The sequence below is a fragment of the Pseudonaja textilis genome, chromosome 18, assembly GCF_049901715.1.
Source record: "Pseudonaja textilis isolate UNSWEBS1 chromosome 18, rPseTex1.2, whole genome shotgun sequence".
NCBI lineage: Eukaryota > Metazoa > Chordata > Lepidosauria > Squamata > Elapidae > Pseudonaja > Pseudonaja textilis.
This window is the reverse complement of record NC_142007.1, coordinates 1,469,363-1,492,015: the sequence shown is the minus strand read 5'-3', so window position 1 is coordinate 1,492,015 and position 22,653 is coordinate 1,469,363. Positions and strand designations below refer to the sequence as shown.

The following is a 22,653-nucleotide window of genomic DNA, read 5'->3' as shown; positions in this document are numbered from 1 at the left end:
GTTTGCAAAGTGGAGGAGGAGGAGGGAGCTTTCTAGCCCTGATGATGTTCCCTAGTTGGGTCATGAAACGTCCGCAAAAAAAACCCCCACCCAGCTCAGAGACCACCGAGGAGCGCCACCCCCCGCGCCCCGTTTCAACCCTGAAATGTAGAAATGCGAGATTTCAGGGGGAGAGATAAATGTCTTTTTTTGGTGGTGGGGGGGCTTGCTTTTCCCCCTCCCTCCCCTCTACCCTCCCCCACCCCCCACCCCTCAGGAGAATTTGGCGAGGTCTGCAGTGGCCACCTGAAGTTGCCGGGCAAACGGGAGTCCTTCGTAGCCATCAAGACCTTGAAATCGGGCTACACCGAGAAACAGCGGCGGGACTTCCTGAGCGAAGCCAGCATCATGGGCCAGTTTGACCACCCCAACGTCATCCGCCTGGAGGGGGTGGTGACCAAGAGCCCCCCCGTCATGATCGTCACCGAATTCATGGAGAACGGCTCCTTGGATTCCTTCCTTCGTGTAAGAAACGTCGGCGTTACGGACGGTCCCGCCTTCCCTCGCGGGGGAACCCCCTCCCCTCTTGCAGGACACGTTTCGCTCCCCAGGGAAAAGGGGGGGAGGGGGTCTTGGGACTTGATGGATGGATTGAAATGGTGTAGGGGTCTCCTGCTTGGGGGGAAGGGTTTGGACTGGAGGACCTCCAAGGGTCCCTCCCCGCTCTATTCCGATACCTGGAAGTCAGTCAAAGACACCCAGAAGAGAAGGTTGAGGAGAACATCCCCCCCTTCTCCCGTCTTGGCATCTCACACCCCTTTCTTGTCCCTCATCCTCGTCCTTCAGCAAAATGACGGACAGTTCACGGTCATCCAACTGGTGGGCATGCTCAGAGGCATCGCGGCTGGCATGAAGTACCTGGCCGACATGAACTACGTCCACCGCGACTTGGCCGCCCGCAACATTTTGGTGAACAGCAACCTGGTTTGCAAAGTCTCCGACTTCGGTCTCTCCCGCTTCTTGGAGGACGACACCTCGGATCCCACCTACACCAGCGCCCTGGTAAGAGGATGGGAGGAAGGGATGGTGGGATAAGATTTTGGGGAAGGTTAACTGAGATCAGTGCAAGGGGACAAGCCAGGATTCCCTCAAAAAGCATCAAACCCGATCTCGAATCCCGGCCAAACCTCGTTTATTTCCCGCGGCGGTGAATTGCGTTGAGGTACAGCCCGCAAGGCTTGGCCCACAGTCTTTCAGGGGAATGTTTACAAAAACACCCACCTTATCACACTTGGCATGCGGCCTGCGAGGACCCCGAGGGGCGCGGCGCAAAGGCAACCCAGTCAGATAATCAATAAGCTCCAACTTTGCCCCCCCAACATCCTGGTTACCTTCTGGGGCGGAGATAAAAACCCTCCCAGGAACAGCCTTTGGGCTGCAGAGAATCAAGTCCAAAACGTGGTCAACGTAAACTGTCATTTAAAGTCCACTCAAGCCAAAACGAGGTCATTAGTTTGGCAGGGCAGGAGCAAGAATTCTAGATGTGAAGGCAGGGCGAAATTCACACGGTTGGGAAGATGCCAGTAACACAGATAAGTGGAGTCAACACAAGATAAACTCAGGTTTATCTCCCAACAGATGCCGCACTCAGCTTGCATTTCTTTTAAACTCTCATTCCCAGGTGTGCCTAATGAAGGGAGTCAGGGCCGCTTCCTCCCCCATAAGCCACGCAACCCACGTTGCTCCCTTCTCCGATCCTCCCCGCGTGCCCTAGGATGAAGAGGAGGTGGGCCTCGGTCTTCCTCTGAACTCCTTCTCCCTTGTTCTATCTCTCCCCTGCTCTGCCCAGCCGGACTGAGTGGACTTCAACTTCCGGAATTCTGTCTGAGGAATTCTGGCAGTTGAGGTCCACAACTCTTAACCTTGCCCCAGTTGGGAGACTCCCGCTGTAAGGCGCCCAGTCCTTCTCGAACCCAGTTCTTCTCCTTCTCTTCCCAGGGCGGGAAGATTCCCATCCGTTGGACGGCACCCGAAGCCATCCAGTATCGAAAGTTCACTTCTGCCAGCGACGTGTGGAGCTATGGCATCGTCATGTGGGAAGTAACGTCCTACGGAGAGAGGCCTTACTGGGATATGACCAACCAGGACGTAAGTCAGAGCTTGGAAATATCTGAGGAATCCTTTGGGCTTGTAGGATGGGTAGAACTTCTGGGGATGGCATCTCCTGTAAACACCAAGGAGCAGAAAATGTGGGGTTCTTCCCCCCCACCCCCAGAAATTATGGGTTGCTCATGGACCAGAGGAGAAGGAACCCGTGTGAGAATATCCTCAATGTTTCTTGGAGGCCGTAATCCCTAACTCAAAGTCTTTGTCCTCTTTACTATGATGGTTTCTGGCCATAATAATAATTGATTGGGTGGGATTTGGTGGAATGTGACCCAAAGTTTAGTGCCGACCATGGAGGGGACCATGTTGGAGCTTTGAATCTGGGCTTCAAGTCCCCTTTTGGGGATCAGTCATAACTTTAGAACGGTCCTAAGTTGAGAACTAGCCATAGAACCAAAATAACAACAAGTCGGGAGCGCTGAGCGTAAAATTCACACAAGGTTCAAGAGGTGTAAAAGTATGGATGATTCGTTGGCAGGTAATCAATGCGATCGAGCAAGACTACCGATTGCCACCGCCCATGGACTGTCCGAGCGCTCTCCATCAGCTCATGCTGGACTGCTGGCAGAAGGACCGCAACCACCGGCCGAAATTCGGACAGATTGTCAACACCTTAGACAAGATGATCCGAAACCCCAACAGCCTGAAAGCCATGGCACCTCTTTCCTCAGGGTAAGGACGGGAACTTTTGGGGTTTGACGTTGAAGAAGATTTGGTGTGTTCTTCGTTGGTTGAAGGACCTTCCTTGGAACTAAACTTTTGGACTTTGATCGTGGAGAACTTTGAGTCTTCTTCACGGGTTGAAGGACTCAGACTTCGATACTGAAGAAGACTTTGTGTCTTCTTCGTTGGATGGAGGACCTTCCTTGGAAGCAAACCTTTAGACTTTGATTGTGGAGAACTTTGAGTCTTCTTCATGGGTTGAAGGACTCACTGAAGGACCTTCCTTGAAGCAAACCTTTAGACTTTGATCGTGGAGACTTTGAGTCTTCTTCACGACTCAGACTTGATACTGAAGAAGACTTTGTGTCTTCTTCGTTGGATGGAGGACCTTCCTTGGAAGCAAACCTTTAGACTTTGATTGTGGAGAACTTTGAGTCTTCTTCACGGGTTGAAGGACTCAGACTTGTATACTGAAGAAGACTTCGTGTCTTCTTCGTTGGATGGAGGACCTTCCTTGGAAGCAAACCTTTAGACTTTGATTGTGGAGAACTTTGAGTCTTCTTCACGGGTTGAAGGACTCAGACTTCGATACTGAAGAAGACTTTGTGTCTTCTTCGTTGGATGGAGGACCTTCCTTGGAAGCAAACTTTTAAAATTTGATCGTGGAGAAGACTTTGAGTCTTCTTCATTGGTTGAAAGGTCTTCCTCGGAAGCAAAAATGGGTTTTAATTTGATTGACCTTACAGGATTAATCTTCCTTTGCTGGACCGGACCATTCCAGATTATTCTACTTTCAATACTGTCGACGAGTGGCTGGAAGCCATCAAGATGGGCCAGTACAAAGAGAATTTTGCCAGCAACGGCTTCTCCACCTTCGCCTTGGTTTCCCAGATGACGATGGAGTAAGAACACTAAGCGTTAAAATTGTAAACTATTTCCTCGCCTGAAATCAAATGCGGGTAGTTCTCGGCTTACAACCATTCGTTTAGGGTCTGTGATTCACTTAGCAACCGGGGGGATTGATGTAAGAAGCACAGATCCCCTCAACAGCGGTGATGAGGGAGGTTGTAAAATGGGGCAAAATTCACTTGACCCATGTCTCGCTCCACAACAGAAATGTTGGAGTTCAATTGTGATCGTAACTAGAGGACTACCTGTAAAATAGAATCATCAATCGAATAATGAAATAAATAAGATAAAAGCATGATAGAATGGAATGGAATACAATACAAAACACAAAACAAAACAATACAAAATACAATATGGTATAATATAGTTCAACACGAAATACAAAACAATACAGAATACAGCACGATACAGTATGTAATACAAAATAATACAATATAAAATGTAATACAATCAATACAAAATGCAATACCAAATCAAAACAATGCAATATAAAATACAATATACAATACAGTACAATACAATACAAAATACAAAACAATACAAAACGCAGAACAATACAATATAAAATAAATACAATACAATGTAAAATACAATCCAAAATATATTGTTTTGTATTATAATTTATTATTGTTTTGTATTTTGTATTGTATTGTGTTGCACTGTACTGTATTACACTCTATTGTATTTTGTATTGTATTTTGTGTTGTACTTTGTGTTGTACTTTATATTGTACTGTGTTGTATATTGTATTGCATTGTATTGTATTTAATACAAAATACAATTTAAAATACAATACAAAGTACAATACAAAATACCAAACAATAGAAAATACAAAACATAATACAGTACAGTACAAGACAAAACACAATACATTGCAAAACACAATATAGTACATTACACTACACTACAAAATACAAAACAATACAATACAAAATATACAGTACAATATAATAGAAAATACAAAACAATGCAATACAAAATATACAATACAATATAAAATACAATACAAAATACAAAACAATATAGAATATAATACAGTACCATGCAGTTCAATATAATAGAAAATAATATAAAATACAATACAGTACAGTACAATACAAAATACAAAACATTACAATACAGAATACAACACAGTCTCTCCTTAATCTTCCCTGCTCTTCTTTCCATCCTCGCAGAGATATCTTGAGAGTCGGAGTGACGCTGGCCGGACACCAGAAGAAGATCCTGAACAGTGTCCAGGTGATGCGGACGCAGATGAGCCAGATCCAGTCTGTGGAAGTTTGAGACGTGCTTCTCACACACACACGTCGGGTTACGGGTTTGGAGGTCCCGCTCCCCCGTTGTCCTGGAGCACGTCCAGGTTTCCTACGGGCCTCGGGGCTCCTCGAACCAAGACGGACACGGGAGCGCTGAGCAGCCACGGACTCTCAGCACACCAGAGCCCCCCTCCCCTGGATTTCTTATTTAGGAGGACACTTCCGAACTCCACGTCGGCGGCGTGGACCTTCTCCTCAAAGGGCTAAAGTCGGGGAAGGGACGGCAAGCAGCCCTTCTTGGCCCTCCCCTTCCACCCTGTCTGTCCTTTGAATGAGCCGTACCAGCGTCGCCGTCTACACAGGAGGTCCCTGGACGTCCGTAACGGAGCTGTGGAGGCTTCGTCTCATCCGGGGTTCGGTAGACACGGTCACTGGGCTGGACTGAAGAAGGGCCCGGAGACAGGAGGTTTTACCTACAGATGGGTCTTTTGAAAACCCGCTTTCCTTTGAAGGACAGAAGCATTTTTGGGGATTATTATTATTATTATTTTTACAAATTTTGATGTCCTCTTCAACCTTGTCTCCCGGAGCTTCCCGAGGGTCAGATCGGTCCTTGATCGAGTTGGGATTGGGTGGAATCTTGGCGCTTCCTGGAACCCCGTTCCTCTTTTTCCACCCCGAATGGCATTGCTCCGACACACACTTGCCGTTGTTCACCAGGCGTTCCTCCCTTGTAAGCGTGTTGTAGACTTGTTGTGCTTTTTTTTGTTGTTGTGGTGGTTGTCCATGACTTCTCCTTCGTTTGCAGTGGGGGTCCCGAGGTGGTGATGGGGGCTGTGTTGTTTTCGCCCTCCTCCGAATGCAAAAAAAAAAAATATTGTGTTTCTCCTCCCAAGGAGCCAGGCATTGACACCGAGTTGCTCCCAAGTGCCAAATTATGGGTTTGCTCAAATTGTGGCTATCCTACCGTCCCACTCACTCACCTTTTCATTCTAATTGAGATGTGGTTCCTCCCACATCAGCCAGCTGGCTTATGAAGAGTCTTTTATCCAGGGTCTTTTATCTTTAGTCGAGCAGTTTGAAAATAGGTGGACTTCCAACTCCCAGAATTCCCCACGCAGCAAAATGGGCACTTCAACGCTCAGAATTCTCCATGTTGCCAAATTAGAGAAATGCTCTTGTGTTCTCGATTCTGCAGCCGGCATCCGTGGACTTCCAACGCCCAGAATTCTCCGCGCTCGCTGGGGAATTCTGGGCACCCAAGTTCACACGGCCCGTTGGCTTTGGTAGCTGGGCTCTGCTCAGTGGTGGGTTTCAAATTTTATTTTATTTTTTTTACCAATGGGGCGTCTGGGGGTGCGGCTTGGTGGGGCGTTGCAAATGCCCACTTTTGCAGGAGCGCAGAGGGTTTGCTACTGACCGTCTCCTGAAATCCTGCACTCTCCCGGTGTCTTCAACAGGGCAGTCCAAAAGCAGCGGAGGCTGAAAAGCAGGAGTTAAAGGTCAGCATAGAGTCATTGACAGGTGGGGCGGGGGGTCCAGCAGCCGATCGTTGTCAGAGCGAACAGGTTTGCTCACAGACAATCGTCGGAGCTACCAGATCAGTCGAACCGGGCCAAATCGGTAGAATACCATCACTGGCTCTGTTCTGTGAGTGCAAAATTCTCATTTTGCCCCCGTCTTTCACCTGTTTTACCAAACTCACGTCCACCTGTCCCGAGGCTACCCCATTCCACCGGACCAAGCAATCATCAAGAACCTTTCATCTAGAAGGCAACATTTGGATCAATAGGTTACCACCTTCAAGCCAGCTTTTGGACGTCTGGATGTGGATCTGGTACGAAACGATGGAGTATGGAGAAGTGGCTGCAAAACAGGAGCGAGTATTTATTTAAAAAAAACGGAGAAAATTTGAGGTTTTTCTTCTCTTGTCTGTAATTTCTTTTTGGGAGGGGTGTTTGGAATTGGAGGGTCTTAAACTTTGGACATTCACGGCCCGTCGGACTTGAAGCTTCACGAAGGTGCATCTCAACTCATCCCCAGGTCTCTTGCAACCTTTGTTCTTTACCCTGGACAGTATTTGTATTTTTTACAAAAGAATGACAAAAAAAAAAAAAAATGTGAATAACAGGTGGTTTTTTTTTCCAGCCCTTGTTCCCCCGCAAGGGTGTGTCTTCCATTCCAACCAGGCCTTCTCCGTAACTCCATCGGACTTCTTTGGAGAAAGGGGAGAAGGAAGAGAGAAAGAAAAAAATGAAACTCAATGTATTTATAAAGACAACCGCAGAACCCCTTGACTCCGCGATCTTTGCAGGAGTATTTTTAAACAAGACTCTTTTTTTCCAAAATAAATGTGAAGTGTGAACGTTTGGACCCGTTCTTTCTTTCCTTGAGTCTTCGCACCTTTACGTTTCCACCTCGAGGTGCTGTAAACCGGGGCAGAGAATGAAAATCACAGGAAAGGGTTAGGACCGCTTTGGTAAAGCCTTAGTAATAATGCCACGCCCGGAATAATTTGCCCCGTTTCAAACCCCCCCTGCCCGTGTCTTTTCTTTCTTTTCATTTCCTTTCCGTTTCTTTTCGGAAGAACGGAGTTCACCCGTCTTTAGCGTGACGGTAGCCCTCCCCGTTTCGAATCCAGGATTCCCAACCGAAGGGCCTCCGTGATGGCGGTCGCGGAACCCGTCTTCCATCCGTTTCCAAAGCTTCCCGTGAACATCAGGAAAAGGCACTGAGGCTGTCTTTCCTCCCTCCTCGACCCCCTTTTCGCTGTCTCCTTGGAGAGAAGAAGAAGCCATCCATGCGTGATGCTTTGATCTTCTCCAATTAACTTTCCCCGTCTCCAAGAAGGATTTTTCACACCCCTGGACCGCTCAGCCCAACAGACCTTTGGAGGGTGATGCAACCTGGCAGGGGAGGAGGGGGGGGAAGACAGGGCAGCCCCCCCCCGAGGGGGTGGGTGGGGCAGGGGGACCCCAAGGCAACGCAGGTGTCCTGGCTCGATTCATCCCAAGCTCGGCCTCCTAATTGTCTCAGAGGCACAAAAAAGGACATTGTTTGGGTCTTCTGCGATGGGCTGTGGGTTTGCATGTTGACAGAGGGACGGAGGGACTTCACACACACACACAACACACACACACCCGTTGATGGATATTGCTCCTGATGGCCTCTTTCACGGTGTCGACGCGTGAAAGGGCGCTGAACTCTTGATGACTCCATCCCCTGTCTGAAGGACAACTTTCCACGGGTTCAAAAGTTCGTGGCTCATCAAGACGGATCATCCTCCATGTCCGGGAAGGGTGGCAGGGAGAGACGAGTGGGTTGGCCTTCAGCCCAACTCACTGGGCCTTCAACGTTGACCTCAGGGGGGTTGGTGGGACCCGCTTGTCCGGGGAAGATGACAAACTAAGATTGACACCTCCAAAGGAGATGCCCCGAGCCTGCTCATCGGCGGAGGGCGGTGGGCTCTCCAAGCCACTGATTTGGAGATGGATAGGGAGGGAGGATCAAGCTGGGAGGAGCTACCCGCGAGAACGGCAACCCTCCCCTCCTCCAACACGTGAAAAAATTTAGGGCAGGGACGCCGTCGGTAATCTACGCCCATCGCTGTAGGCGTCAGTTAACAAACCAGGAGGTCTGTGGACCAACAAGAGAAGAAAAGAAAACCCGGGGTTTTCTCATGCATGGAAGGACATCTGTTGTCAACCCATGACAGCTTGGCCTCTGGCCATCCGTGGCTACATCCAAACGCGTTTGCAATTGGGTGAAAGGAAGCCAACTTCCCAGGCCAAGATGTTGAGTTGATGGACCAGACAAGGCAGCTGCCAAAAAAACCAGAACCAACCCTGCGTTGGTTGCGTTAACAGAATTTATTTTATTTTATTTGTCAGTCACTGACAAGGTAATATGTATAAGCATAAACATGAGTAAGAATACAGGAAATGGGTACGAATAAATGGGGACAATAGGACAGGGATGGCAGGCACGATGGTGCACTTATGCACGTCTTAGAAATGGGTATTCTCTCCCTTTCTCTCCTCCCTCCATTTCTTTCTCTCCTTCCTTCCTTCCTTCCTTCCTTCCTTCCTTCCTTCCTTCCTTCCTTCCTTCTTTCCTTCCTTCCTTCCCATCTATCATATTTTCCTTCCTTCCCATCTATCACATCTTTCCTTCCTTCCTTCCTTCCTTCCTTCCCATCTATCACATTTTCCTTCCTTCCCATCTATCACATCCTTCCTTCCTTCCTTCCTTCCTTCCTTCCTTCCTTCCTTCCTTCCTTCCTTCCTTCCTTCCTTCCTTCCTTCCTTGCTTTCCATCCATCACATCTTTCCTTCCTTTCATCCTTTCTCCCTCCCTCCTCCTCTCCTCTCTTCCCTCCCTTCCATAATCAATGAAGAGTCTGATATGGAAGCCCTAATATTTACATGGAAGAAGGAAGGAATAAATTGTATAGCTGACCAGCAGAGGGTGCCACAGATTTATGTACTTGCTGGTCCTTAAAAGCAAAAGTAGACTTTAATTAAGCGCAACTGGATGTCTCTAAAAATGGAACGAAAACCTGGGTTTTTTTCCCCCCTTTGTTTTGAGTGACACGTGAATTGAAGCACGGTTCTCAGCAAATAAAGCAATAAAGAGGAGAGAAGAGAAGAGAAGAGAAAAGAAGAGAAGAGAAGAGAAGAGAAAATAGAAGAGAAAGTAGAAGAGAAGATTAAAATAGAAGAGAGAAGAGAAGGAATAGAATAGAATAAGAGGAGAGAAGAGAATATAGAATAGGAGAAGAGAAGAAAATAGAATAGACTATATGGAAATAGAATAGGATAGAGTAGAGTAGAGTAGAGTAGAGTAGAGTAGAGTAGAGTAGAATAGAATAGAATAGAATAGAATAGAATAGAAGAAAGAACAGGAATGGGAATAGGAATAGGAATGGAATGGAATAGAATTAGAATAGAATAGAATAGAATAGAATAGAATAGAATAGAATAGAATAGAATAGAATAGAATAGAATAGAATAGAAGGACAGGACAGAATCGATCCCTGCCTCTCAATTTTGGCAACTTTAAGATGCGTGGACTTCCCAGAATTCCCCAGCCAGCACAGAGTACATAACCTGTAGAAGATCCCCCACCTCTCTTAATTTTGTGTGTGTGTGTGTGTGTGTTGCTTTCCATTCCTTGCTCGGATGGGGGAAGCAGGAGCTTTATTCTGCTTCCTAGATCTTTTCAACGGTGGAAACACACAACAGCTTGCGGCCGGCAGCTTAGCCCCATAAATCTGGATTTTGCTCGGTTCCAGCGATAGACTGCAGAAACTCAGAACCGGGTGACAGAAGCGGAGAGACAGGAGGGGAGAAAAAAAAAATCTGCTACTACGGAGCCCATCGTGCACCGCTCTTGCCACCCGAAGCCGGCAGGAGGAAAGCAGACCCCCCAAAATCATGGTAGGTCCACCTCTCCCCTCACCCTCAATGGTTGGATGGGAGGACGAAGTCCTAGAAGGAGGAAGAGAAGGAAAGAATTCAGGAATTGGGCAACAGGGTTGCTAAGGACCGATCTCACGCATACACACCTGCACACACAACACACGCACACCCAAGTGGTCAACCATCCGTCTTTGGGGACCATCCTTCACCCAGAGGTTCTCTGGGTGATGTAGGAGGAAGTGGGGGGCGAGGGGGGCTTTGCCAGAAGAACGGAGAAGAAGGAATTTTTGATTTCACGATTTCATTGGGGTCACTGCCGGAATCCTGACCTCCTGCTTGAGCAAGGGAGGGGGCGGGGTTGGACTAGAAGACCTCCGAGGCCCCTTCCGACTCTGCCGTTTTACTGCTCCCTCCTTCTGACTGACTTGGCTCCCGCGCTAAAGTGTGGCGCCCCTTTGAACGGTGAGTCACGAAATATGACATTTATACGAGCCACAATTCCCCTCCCACCCTCCCTGCCCCGCCACCGAGGGACTGACGCGTTTGATGGATGGTTTTAGAGGTGAAGTTTACGTCCCGTGTGTTTTTTCCCATAAAAATCCTTACGAACGTGTGTTATTTATAAGCGCCTTCTGCCACCCTGGGAGCAATATTTCCTCGTGACGTTTTGAATCGCTCTGGGAATCCATCAATATGGATAAGGCAGGTGTGGCCTTATCTGGAAGGCAGGTGATTCCCAGATAGGTATGTGGGAAAGCTCACGAGGGATGGGGCGGAGAGATGCTGTCTAGGGCAGGGGTCCTAACAAGCCCCCCCCCCCAGACCGCTTGCAGGAACCATCCCTTCTCCCCCCCATCAGGCCACCAAGCCACAAAATCTGGAGACCATTGGTCTAGTCCAGTGGTTGCCAACCAGTGGGCTGGAGACCACTGGTGGTCCACGAGAAAATTTTGGTGGTCCACAGAGAAATGTCCCCCCCAAAAAAACAATTAATCCAGGCTGCCTGGGAACACAAGGCTTGCGAACACCACAAGGTAGTGTGGGGAGGGGGGAAAGGGCGGAGGGGGGGAACTTGCCCCACGCGCCTCACCTGGCCACCGGGCTGTTTCTTTCCGCTTCTTTCTTCTTCTGCGTTTGGCTGCACGCATGGAAAGCAGCGAAATTCGTTCTTTCTCTCCCCCAAACTCCGCCAGAAATGAGTCTTTGGGGACCCTGCAAGGCCTCCTGCTCCAAGCGGCTGTGCCAGCAAAGACTCATTTCTGGCGGAGTTTGGGGGAGAAAAAGAAAGATTTCTGCTGCTACTGCTGTTTTCCTTGCATGAAGCCAAAAGTCTCTCTTTCTCTCTCTCCCCCTGAGAACAGAGCTGGAAACAGTATCCTCTCCCTTTCCTCCCTCCATTCTTCTCTCTCTCTCCTTCCTTCCTTCCTTCCTTCCTTTCTTCCTTCCTTCCTTCCTTCCTTCCTTCCTTCCTTCCTTCCTTCCTCCCACTCCCTCCCTTCTTTTCCTCTTCTCCCTCCCTTCTTTTCTCTCCTTCTTGCCTTCTCCTTCCCTGTTCTCCTTCCTTCCTTCTTTCCTTCCTTCTTTTATTTTTTACTTTATTTATTTGTTTGATTTGTCAATTGCTTACAAGATAATAGGTGTAAGTATAAACCGGAAATAGGCATGAAACAAATGGGAACAACAGAACAGGGACAGGAGGCACGATGGTGCGCTTATGCACGCCCCTTTATATTGCTATAACACTCCTCTTCTTAACATGTTTAATTCTATTAACGTATTTTCTACATTTCACGCATCTATTAGCTGTTTCTAGCTGTGCTGTTTTTTCTCTGGCCGTCGATAAAATAGTTCCCGTATCTTATAATACGCCGTTTGTTCCTTCTCTTTCATGGCGCGTGTTAATCTATTCGTTTCTGCACATCAGACGGCCATCAGGCTCAACTTCTTCCAGTCCTCCACCATGGAAGGGAAAGTAGCCCATGTGGCACTCCTCATCTTCTTCCTACTCTTTGTAGTCATGACCAGCTGCTTCCTGTGGCAATATAGTCTGCCCAAAGTGGAGTCCGGTAAGTACAAAATCCAATCCATCTCACCGGTTTCGCTGGCGGCTTCACGGTGAACCTCGGCTGCTGCACGTTCCTTGGGAGATGGGACATGTAGTACATTCGACCAGGGGTGGGATTCAACCGGTGTTACTACTGGTTCGGTGACTATGTTTTGCGTGTGCATGCAAGCCCCCTCTCTAACAAACTCACTGATTAATTTTAATCTCATTTGGCTTTTTTAAATCTCTGATTACCAGATCTGGCTTGGAGGGAAAAAAAAAATCTGGAACAAAGCTTTCTGCATTTCTTTGCTGCATGAAACCAGCAGATTTTAGATTCATAGGGTGCCTGGAAGGGACCTCGGAGGTCTTCTAGTCCAACCCCCCAGCTCCAGCAGGAAGACCTAGACCAGAGCTCTCCAAACTTGGCAACTTTAAGACTTGCGGACAAAGTTGCCAAGTTTGCCAAATTAAATCCTTTCAGACTGAGGAAATCCAGACCTCTTTAAAGTTGTGTTGGACTTTACCAACACTACTTTAACCGTTTTGTGATAGAAGTGAACTTCAAGCCAACTGATGATCCGGCTTGGTTCTGCGAGTCTTGTTTTCATATGTCTGTCCAACCTACCCGAACCATCTCAGGTGGGACGACTTCATGAGGCCCATAATCCAGTGAACATATGGATTTTCTGTGAAGTGCTTCAAGTCGTATGCCTGTCCATGGCCTTTGTCCTTCCGGGCCCTTCCGTGAGAACCATCAACCGATGGAACAAGAAGTTGCCTTCGGAAGTTGTGGGGGGGTTGGACTAGATGACCTACAAGGTCCCTTCCAACTCTTTTAATCTGTAATCTGATAGGTTCAATCAATACAGAGGCCAAACCAGCAGCTGTGGAGATGTGTCCCCGTTACCCAGAACCTGTCCAGCTGGATCACCCCATTCCAATCCTAAAAGATGCTCTGGAAAAGGTAAAATTATGACCAAACAGGTGTGGTTATTTTTGCAGATTGTTCCTCTCGGATGTTTTCTGATGTCTCGTCTCTACTCTACTCTACTCTACTCTACTCTACTCTACTCTACTCTACTCTACTCTACTCTACCCTACCCTACCCTACCCTACCCTACCCTACCCTATCCTATCCTATCCTATCCTATCCTATCCTATTCTATTAACCATGGATGATTGGGCTCACCCCAACCAGCTTTTCAGAAACAATGATCCGCAAGCCACCATTTACACTTTAACACTAAGCTGAAACAGCATTGTGGTTTAAGGGGATATGTAAATATTAGCTCGTTCTAGCCATAAGCGGAGGGGGAAAATTTTATTCCTTGCTTTCTGGTTTCCCAAATTCTCACGAGGTGGACCTTCTCCTCCGGCACAAAATCCGCAACCCCGGCCTTCCAGCTTTGTCGGCCATTGTCATCTACAACGACACCGTCTTGTGGACCGGCAACTTTGGGAAACGCAACATCTCCAGCGACTTCTCAGGCCTCCCCAATGAATATTCCATTTACAGGTGATTTGGGGGTTTCCTCAGCTAAAGGATGTGTGGGCCAAGCATCAGGTGCCCGAGTTTGTGTGTGTGTGTGTGTGTGTGTGTGTGTGTGTGTGTGTGTGTGGTTGGGTTTTTTTGCACGTCACGAATTCCCGTTGTTATCTAGGGATTCGGACACACAACTTTGGGTGAGGACTTTAGAGAACAGATAATAGATCATCAGAGTTGGAAGGGACCGTGTAGGTCATCTAGTCCAACCCCCCTTCCCAAGCAGGAGACCCTACACCATTTCTGACAGATGGGAATCCAATTTTTTTTTTTTTAAAGTCTCAAGTGACGAGAATGCCCCTTCCAAGATGAAGAATGGTTGCAGGAACCAGGCCTGGCTAGTCTAGAGAAGAGAAGGACCAGGGGAGACAGCGGAACAGCCTCCCAATATTTGAGGGGCTGCCCCAGAGAGGAGGAAGGGGGTCAGGCTATTCTCCAAGGCACTGGAAGGCCAGACAAGGAATAATGGATGGAAACTGACCAAGGAGAGATTCAACCTGGAAATGAGGAGAGATTTTCTGAGAACAATCAACTGATGGAACAGAAGTTGCCTTCAGAAGTTGTGGGAGCTTTCAAGAAGAGACTGGACTGCCATCTGTCAGAAATAGTGTAGGGTCTCCTGCTTGGGCAGGGGGTTGGACTAGATGACCTACAAGATCCTTTCCAACTCTGTCCATCTGTAATTATCTAACCCAGATGTCCTTCTCTGCTGCCCTAGAGCCCCTTAATTCGAAAACACGGTTGTAAATTTGAGAAAAGGAGAAGCGAGGATTGCAAACGCAACGACACAAGTGTCCTCCTGGGTTTGGGATGTTTTTTTCCCCCTGAAACGGCAAATTCATGGCGACCTAGATCTCGCCTCTCACGCTCTTCGTTGTGATTGTGTGATTTTTTTTTTGTACTGACATGTTAGGATCGGAAGCATCTCCAAGTTGTTCCCAACCCTCATGCTGCACAAGCTTTGGGAGGAAGGGAAGATAACGTCCCTCGACGATTCCTTGGAGTGCTACGCCCCAAATTTCTCCATCAAAAACCCCTTGGGGCAGCTCAAGGAATCCAGACTGCCCTCTTCAAGGGACGGGAGGAGTTATTTCGAAGACAAACCGCTACCCCGCAGGCCTTCTTCGGTCACCCTGAGAAGGATGGCCAGCCAGCTGTCAGGTAGGAAAAACTGACATAAAAAGAGGTTGAGGCTCTAGAAAGAGGGCCGAGAAGCACAATAAAGGTGATTAAAGGACTGGAGGCTAAAACGTACGAAGAAAAGTTGCAGGAATTTGGTATTTCTAATTAAAAGAAGGACTAGAAGGGGACATCATAGATGGGTGTGGCCATCTCAACATCGCTTCTTTGCCCTAATTACCTAAAAAAAAAAGATAATATATACCAAAAAGTTGTTTTATTATTTCATGCCTTTAATACTTAAATAAAAGACGGGGGTGAAACCAGGTTTACTAAGCAGTGACCGTGAGAGGGATCTTAGTGGAGTTTCTGATGAGTTATGTGAGTCTTATTATTTGGGGATTAACCCCCCTCGGAGGCTACGTGATCTGATTTTCCCGATTTTCCCTTGCAAGCGCCGCGTGGATTGCTTATCTAGCTTGCCACACTGTTACCAGGTGTGAAATGCTCTTGACTGAACTCCCAGAAATTCAGTTAAGCCTATCGAGAGCTTTCCCTGGCGGCTTGTCTTTCTGAGGGTTATTGGGGAGGGTCTCTGAACCCCACAGAGTCTTAGCTAGCCCGCCCCGCCCGAGCCCCCAGCAGGCCATTCCTGGCAATTGGACGTGGAAAGTTAGCTCCCACCTGAAGGAAATATCTCCCACCCAGCCTTCCCCCCAAACCCAGCCTGCTCCTTTTTCTTGACGTCCCATGAACAAGGTGACAAACACACACACCCCAATGTTCATCTGGTTTCCTGGTTCTTCAGGGCTTCCCCGGCGCTTGAGGTCCACCAGCCTCGTGTGGAAAGGAAGCACCCAAGAAGTGTTAGCTCTTCTCCGAGATGACATCTTGGTGGCCGATCCAGGCACTCGGTGAGAGGAAGACCCAAGTTTTGCCTGGTTCACTCAGGTTGTCTTAACTCGGGGTTGCGGGGTTTCGAACCTGCGCCCAGGTTTCTCCTCGGGCGCAGCGCGCAGCACATAGAATTCTAGGGGTGGAAGGGACCTCGGAGGTCTTCTAGTCCAACCCCCCGCCCCCCCTCCTTGCTGAAGAAGGTGAGCTTATTACACCGTTCACCCAGTCACCCAGCTGGCTTTCATGCCTACATTGGAACTAGAATTCACCATCCCCTAGTGATTCACCCAAAGGCACCCAACTGGCTTTCTTGTCTAAGGTGGGACTAGAACTCACCATCACATAGTAACCCTCTCTGCTTTTCTTCCGCAGGTGCCATTATAGTAACCTGGCCTTCTCGCTCTTGGCTCATGTATTAGCTGAGCAGGTGGCCAAGACCGAGTACCAGGACTGGGTCTCTGAGAACATCCTTGACCGCCTGGGCATGGAGGACACGGGCTTCGATATCACGCCCAACGTCCACTCCAGGATGACCGTCGGAGTCTACGGCAGTGGAGAAGTGGCTCCTCTCTACGACCTGGGCTGGTATAGACCTTCCGGCCAGATGTTCTCCACAGCGGCCGATCTGGCCAAGTTGGCCATGGTCTTCTTGGGCTCCTATCACCGGCATCTTCTTGAGCCCGAGACCCTGAAGGTCATGTCGACGCCGCTCTTGACGTGCTCCAGGGACTACTTTGCCAACAAGACGGGCACCCCTTGGGAGATTAACGAGCAGATGGGTTACGACCTCCTCCGGAAGGATGGAGACATCGATGGCTTCTCGGCTACCTTCTCCCTGGTCCCCAAACTCTGCCTGAGCTTCATCGTCTTGATGGCCGGTCCTCGCCCCCAAGGAGGAGACCTCGTAACCCAGGTCTACGAGTACCTCATCCCCTCCCTGGAATCTGCTTTTCGGGAAGTCGAGAAGAAGCTCAACCCTCCACCGAGCCCTGTTCCCTATGTGGGCTACTACACTTTCTCCAACTTGACCTTCTACGAGATCAAGGTCGGGTCCAGAGGAGAGCTGTTGATGCAGCAGTTCGGGCCTCATATCAAGAAGGTCATCCCTGAAGAATACCGGACCATTAAGCTCCATCACCTTCAAGACCGCATCTTCCAGGTAGTCTTCGAGAAGGAATTTCCATGCGTCCTGAAGGTAGGGCCCGCCTCGATTTCCCTCGAGGCCCAGGACGGGCAACTTTTCAACTTCTACCCGTTTGACCCCAAGGGGCTCTCTCCTGGCTTCGATGTCCCAGGGTTGAATACCTACAACATCCTCCGTCTTCAAAGGAGACCTGTCTTCTCCTAAATGTCAGCCAGGATTCCGGCGGCGATCCCCATATCAAAGAACAAAAGGATAGTTACTGTCTTTCCAGGGTATATTTCATATTCATTTTCTTACTCTGTCTAACTCAGTCGTTTATCGGTTCTGGTATATTATACTGTACTTACATATTTCAATGTTAATGATAATATAATAATGGTTACATATGATATAAAATACTGACTAGAATGATTACAAACATTAATAAGTAAGATATGTATGATAATGTTACTATGCGCACAATGATACATGTACCCAACTGACACACCGTTGAACAGAAAGAAGGGTTTTATCTGTTTGTTTTTGTCTTTGTTATCAAAAAAAAACTTTATATATTAAAAAAGAACAAAAGAATAAAATAAAAGAATCATGAAATGAAATGAAATGAAAGAATCATGAAATGAAATGAAATAATGAAATGTAATGAAATAATAAAATAAAATAAAAAATGAAATGAGATAAAATAAAATAAAAAAATAAAAATAAAATAAAATAAAAATGATGATTACAGGTACACAGATCCCAAGAGAACGAGACAGAATGAGAGAGAGAGGAAGAAAGAAAGAGAAAGAACGAGGGAGAGAGAGAAGTTTGTAGCTGTTAGGCCAATGTCTCTTAAGAATCTTTAAGAATTTTAAACTTAAAACTTAAGAACTTTAAGATGGGTGGACTTCAACTCCCAGAATTCCCCGACCAGCACAACATACCTGGCTGGGGAATTCTGGGAGTTGAAGTCCACCCATCTTAAAGTTGCCTAGGGTATATTAGGCCCCTAGGGAACTATCATGCAAGCATCATGCTTAATTTATACGGCGAGTATCATGAATAAATAAATAAATCCAGGTTGGGGGAAAAAAATCCAGGACAGATGTCCCCCCGTCCCTCCCCCCCAATGGCTTGATTTGTAACCGCTTCATGCGCTCTTCCCAAGAATGAGTCCCCTTTGCGGGAAACCAACCCACCCTTTGCAGGAGATTACGCAAACGAGTGATGCGTTACCGTTTAAGCCAGGAATCACGAATAAAAATAAAAATCGATTCCCTTTTGCTGGAATTCTAACTGGTTGCAGGAACCTTCCGGATCTTTTCGAAATCCCAGACATTCCCTGGGGAAGTGGGGAAGGTCAGATAATTGCTTGATTGCAATGTGCAACAACAGTCGTGTTGTTCACAGCTCTGTGTGTGTGTGTGTGTGTGTGTGTGTGTGTGTATGTATGGGTGTGTGTATATATATACAGTGTATGTATGTATATATGTATGTATGTATGTATGTATGGTATTCAGCTTAAGAAAACAAATTAACAAATTTTCAACTTAAGAAAACAAATATATATATGTATATGTATATATGTGTGCGTGTGTATGTATGCGTATATATATATATATGTGTGTGTGTGTATGTGTGTGTATCTATTTATATCTCTCTGTCTATCTATCTATCTATCAATCCTATCTATCTATCTATCTATCTATCTATCTATCTATCTATCTATCTACCCGTAGCGACTCGAGGCGGCTTACAGGAGGTAAAACTATATTTAAAATTTAAGAACAAAACAATAAAAACTAACGAAAAGAATCAAATAAATTTATTAAAGTACAATAGAACAAAATCCGGGGGAAAAATAAATGAAAAAAATCATCCCCAACTCTCTCCACACACCCCGACAACAGTAGATATTACACACACACACACACACACACACACACACACACACACACCCCTGAGCTGCCCAACTGGCAAGGAATGGCCTGTTTCCATGGAAACCGAGGCTGGCAGGGGGTTGGCAAAGCTTCTGCCTTGTTTGCAAACAAGGGGAAGATTCGGGTGGGCTTAATAAGCCGCCCCGTGGGAGAATCCAAGCCAGTGCATTTTATTTTTGGGGTACATCAGGAAGGATGTTTGCATCTCCCTTCCTCCGATCAACCCAGCCCGCCTCTCCTTCCTTCTCTCTTTCCTCCTGCCTCAGTTTCTCTTTCGATGGCCGGTTAGAGAAGGGCCACCCGGCTGCCAAACCCACCACACACACACACACACACACACACACACACACACACACACACCGTAATAATTTCCTCATTAAATCTGCCAGGCCTTCGATTATTATCCTTTTCGATCCCTAAGAAATCCGGCTAGATTCCTTGCTCTGGATGGAGGTTCAGGGTGAGATGGGGATTTGATTGGCAAGGTCAAGTGGATTCGGCGATTGGGCAGAACCCCACCCCCCGCCCAAATTTTTCTTGCAATTAATACTGGAATGGGGTAGAGGGGGAGATGTCCTTTGCACAACCGGGACAAGAATTTCCGTCGCCAGGCGAGGCAGTAAATAGATGAGAGGCACTCTTGTGGTTGTTTTTATGCTTTTTTTTTAAAAAAAATTTTTTACGGTGCCCGTGAGGCAGGTGAACAGTTGTTAAATATGATAAGGAAGGAAGGAGGGAGGGAGGGAGGAGAAGAGGTGGTGGTGGAGGAGGAGGAGAAGGAGGAGAAGGAGGGAAAGGAGGAAAGGAAGAAAGGAGGAGAAGGAGGAGGAGAGGAGGAGAAGAGAGAAAGGAGGAAAGGAAGAAAGGAGGAGTAGGAGGACGAAAGGTGGAGGAGGAGGGAGGAGAGGAGGAGGAGAGGGAAAGGAGGAAAGGAATAAAGGAGGAGGAGGAGGACGAAAGGTGGAGGAGGAGAGGAGGAGGAGGAAGGAGAAGGAGGAGAGGAGGAGGAAAGGAATAAAGGAGGAGGAGGCGAGGTGGAGAAGAGGAGGAAGAGGAAGGAGAAGGAGGAGAGGAGGAGGAAGAATAAGAATCAGGAGGAAAAACTGCATTTCTGGAAAACAAAATTGGCTTCTGACTTTTTGGGCTTTGAAAAACAATTCTGGGTATCCGTCACAACCACATTTTATCTCTAGAAAATATGATCTGGTTCCCTATTAATGAAAGTCAATATTTGCATCCCAGAGGATCAATTCCTCTTTTTGACAGAGGGAGAGAGAGTTGCGTTACTAAGATAGGGAGTCTGGCTGAAAACACGAAACAATAAAGCTTTAGACACAGTTTACAACCAGACACAATTTACAACCAGTCCGAAGTATCAGGCACACCTTTAAATGGGTGTGTACCAGGTCAAAAATTAATCTCTCGCAATCTCAACTTTCTCTCTCTCTCCTGGCTAGATAGATTACCAAGATCTGAAAGTTTCAAATTGTTTGTTGTTTATTGTTCCCCTGGTTAAAAAATCTTGTTCTTGCAGATACTAAAATGATTGTCCTTTTGGGGAAGCATCATAGCATTCAAACCTGGGCTTGAAAGCTTGTTATGGATTTTATTGTGTAGCCCAGATTACGCAGTCGAAAGATGAGCTTTGGAGGTTCAAATAAGTATGAATGTATAACTGCTGTGTAAGATGTCAGAAGCCAATTCTTCGCATCTATTTTCTTTCTTTCCTTTTTTTTTTTCCTTTTGCAAATAATTTTATTGGTAAATAGAAAATAATAGAAAATGGGAAGTGTAAAAAAAAAAAGGAGGGATTCGTAAAAGGTGGTAAAAAGAAAAATCCTGAAATAAACATATAGAAAAAAAGAATTCACACTTTCCAGTACAGATACAAAATATAGCACTCTTCTATTCTAAATTAAGTAAATATATTAAAAAACCATGCAAAGAGAGAGAGAGACCAAGAGAGAGAGAGAGAAAGAGTTAAAGAGAGAGAAAGAGAGAGAGAGAGAGAGAGAAGAGAGAAAGTTAGCTAGAGAGAGAGAGAGAGATAAAAAGAGAGAGATATGGAGAGAAAGAAAGAGAGATAAAGAGACAAAAATAGAGAACGAGAAAAGGCAATAGAGATAAAGATAAAGCGAGTGAGAGATAGAGAGAGATAAAGATAAAAAGAGAGATAAAGAGAGATACAGAGAGATAAAGATAAGTAAAGAGAGAGATAAAGACAGAGAGAGAAAGAAACGGAAATAATTTCTTGACCTTTGTGTAAAGTAATGCAACACTTTTCTCATATTCACACCATCTGTTATTCCAATATTCCCTTCTTGTAAAATTGTTATCGTTTTTTCTTCTTCTTCTTTCTGCAGCTCAGATGTCAACCCTCTCCCCAGTTTATTTGCAGATTCAACATTTCTTTGTTTGACATAATTCATCTTCATTTTCCAGGAATTATGACCTAAGCCACTATATAGCTGGCGTGTCTGGCCCTCAGTTTAATCCGCTTTTTAATCGGTTTATGTTTATAAGCATTTATAAGAGTGAATTGCTTGATGTTTCCAAAATGAAAAAAAACCGAGTTGTGTTGGATAATCAGTGCGATGACACACACATACACATCACAATTCAGGAACTGCTTTTAAGAGCGAAATAAAATGGTGATGACATTCTTTGGATCAGATATTGAATTTTAACCGTTGACAAGGAAGGTTCCGCCTGAATGTAAAGTAAGTCTTTTCTCCACAGCTTCACATTTTGCAAGTCCAGGAGGAGGAGGAGGAAGGAAAGAGGAAGGGAGGAGAAAGGAAAGGAGAAGGAAAGAAGGGAGAAAGAGAAGGAGAAGGAGGAAAGAGAGAGGAAGAAGGAGAAGGAAAGACAAAATGGAGAAGGAGAGGGAGAAGGGTGAAGGAAAGAAGAGAGAAGGAGGGGAAGGAAGAGGAGAAAGAAAAGGAAGGAAAGAAGAGGAGAGGAGAAGGAGAAGGAAAGAAGGAGGAGAAGGACTGTGAGGTCCTTGGGACTCTCCGAGTTTGGGGGTTTTCTTGCAGACATTTCCTAACCCAACTAGGGAACATCATCAGTGCTAGAAGGGAGTAGGGTTTGCTCTTTGCAAGCAAAGCTACTTGTATATAAACAGAGCACACACACACACACTCTTTCGGCACTGATGATGTTGCCTAGTTGAGTCATGAAACGTCTGCATGAAAACCCCCAAGCTCAGACAGCAGCAAGGACCCCACATTCCTCCTCCTCCTCCTCCTCCCACTGATGATGTTACCTAGTTGGGCCATGAAACGTCTGCAAGAAAACAACCAAGCTCGGAGACCACCCCCCCAAACCCCATTCTCAAGACCAGTTTTGGGACCCCTTTTTGCTCCTTCACACCTGGAGGTGGCGGGAGGTTCACCTAGCAAGCCAACCTCAAGCAACGGAGGCATTCTTTCCATTTCTCATTTTTAATTGAAGATTCATGTCCCCCCCCACCCCGTTGCCATCAATTCAACAGGTGTGGCTCCCAGCCAGCAAGGTGTGTCCTTGACTGATGTCCTTTCCCTGGAATTGGGGGGAGGGGGGGGCAGCTTTGTACCATCTGCCACG

General features: G+C 46.7%; 2 protein-coding genes across 6 annotated transcripts in view; both read left to right on the top strand.

Moving 5' to 3' along the window:
- EPHB2 (EPH receptor B2) overlaps positions 1-7,342 on the top strand; it is a 33,262-nt gene extending 25,920 nt beyond the window's left edge. For 4 of the 5 annotated variants that reach the window (XM_087915110.1, XM_087915109.1, XM_087915108.1 and 1 more), the window contains exons 11-16: positions 257-504; positions 826-1,041; positions 1,978-2,127; positions 2,624-2,817; positions 3,555-3,710; positions 4,893-7,342. In XM_087915110.1, coding sequence (XP_087771236.1) covers positions 257-504; positions 826-1,041; positions 1,978-2,127; positions 2,624-2,817; positions 3,555-3,710; positions 4,893-5,001 — 1,073 coding nt within the window. In that variant the 3' untranslated portion in view covers positions 5,002-7,342. The remainder of the gene's footprint in view (positions 1-256; positions 505-825; positions 1,042-1,977; positions 2,128-2,623; positions 2,818-3,554; positions 3,711-4,892) is intronic. The other variant, XM_087915106.1, reaches the window with a different exon arrangement.
- Positions 7,343-11,931: 4,589 nt separating this feature from the next.
- Positions 11,932-17,704, top strand: LACTBL1 (lactamase beta like 1). The gene is made up of 6 exons (XM_026722065.2): positions 11,932-12,459; positions 13,295-13,404; positions 13,799-13,956; positions 14,897-15,144; positions 15,911-16,016; positions 16,372-17,704. Exons 1-6 carry the CDS (start codon positions 12,282-12,284, stop codon positions 17,345-17,347), a joined length of 1,776 nt encoding a protein of 591 aa, XP_026577850.2. The 5' UTR covers positions 11,932-12,281; the 3' UTR covers positions 17,348-17,704.
- The last annotated feature ends 4,949 nt before the right edge of the window (positions 17,705-22,653 follow it).

Excerpts from the sequence above, each read along its gene's own strand:
- LACTBL1 (XM_026722065.2), top strand. The coding sequence starts at position 12,282 with ATGGCGCGTGTTAATCTATTCGTTTCTGCACATCAGACGGCCATCAGG. Across the intron at positions 12,460-13,294 it reads TCTGCCCAAAGTGGAGTCCG|GTTCAATCAATACAGAGGCC; the intron begins GTAAGTACAAAA and ends GTAATCTGATAG. Across the intron at positions 13,405-13,798 it reads TAAAAGATGCTCTGGAAAAG|GTGGACCTTCTCCTCCGGCA; the intron begins GTAAAATTATGA and ends AATTCTCACGAG.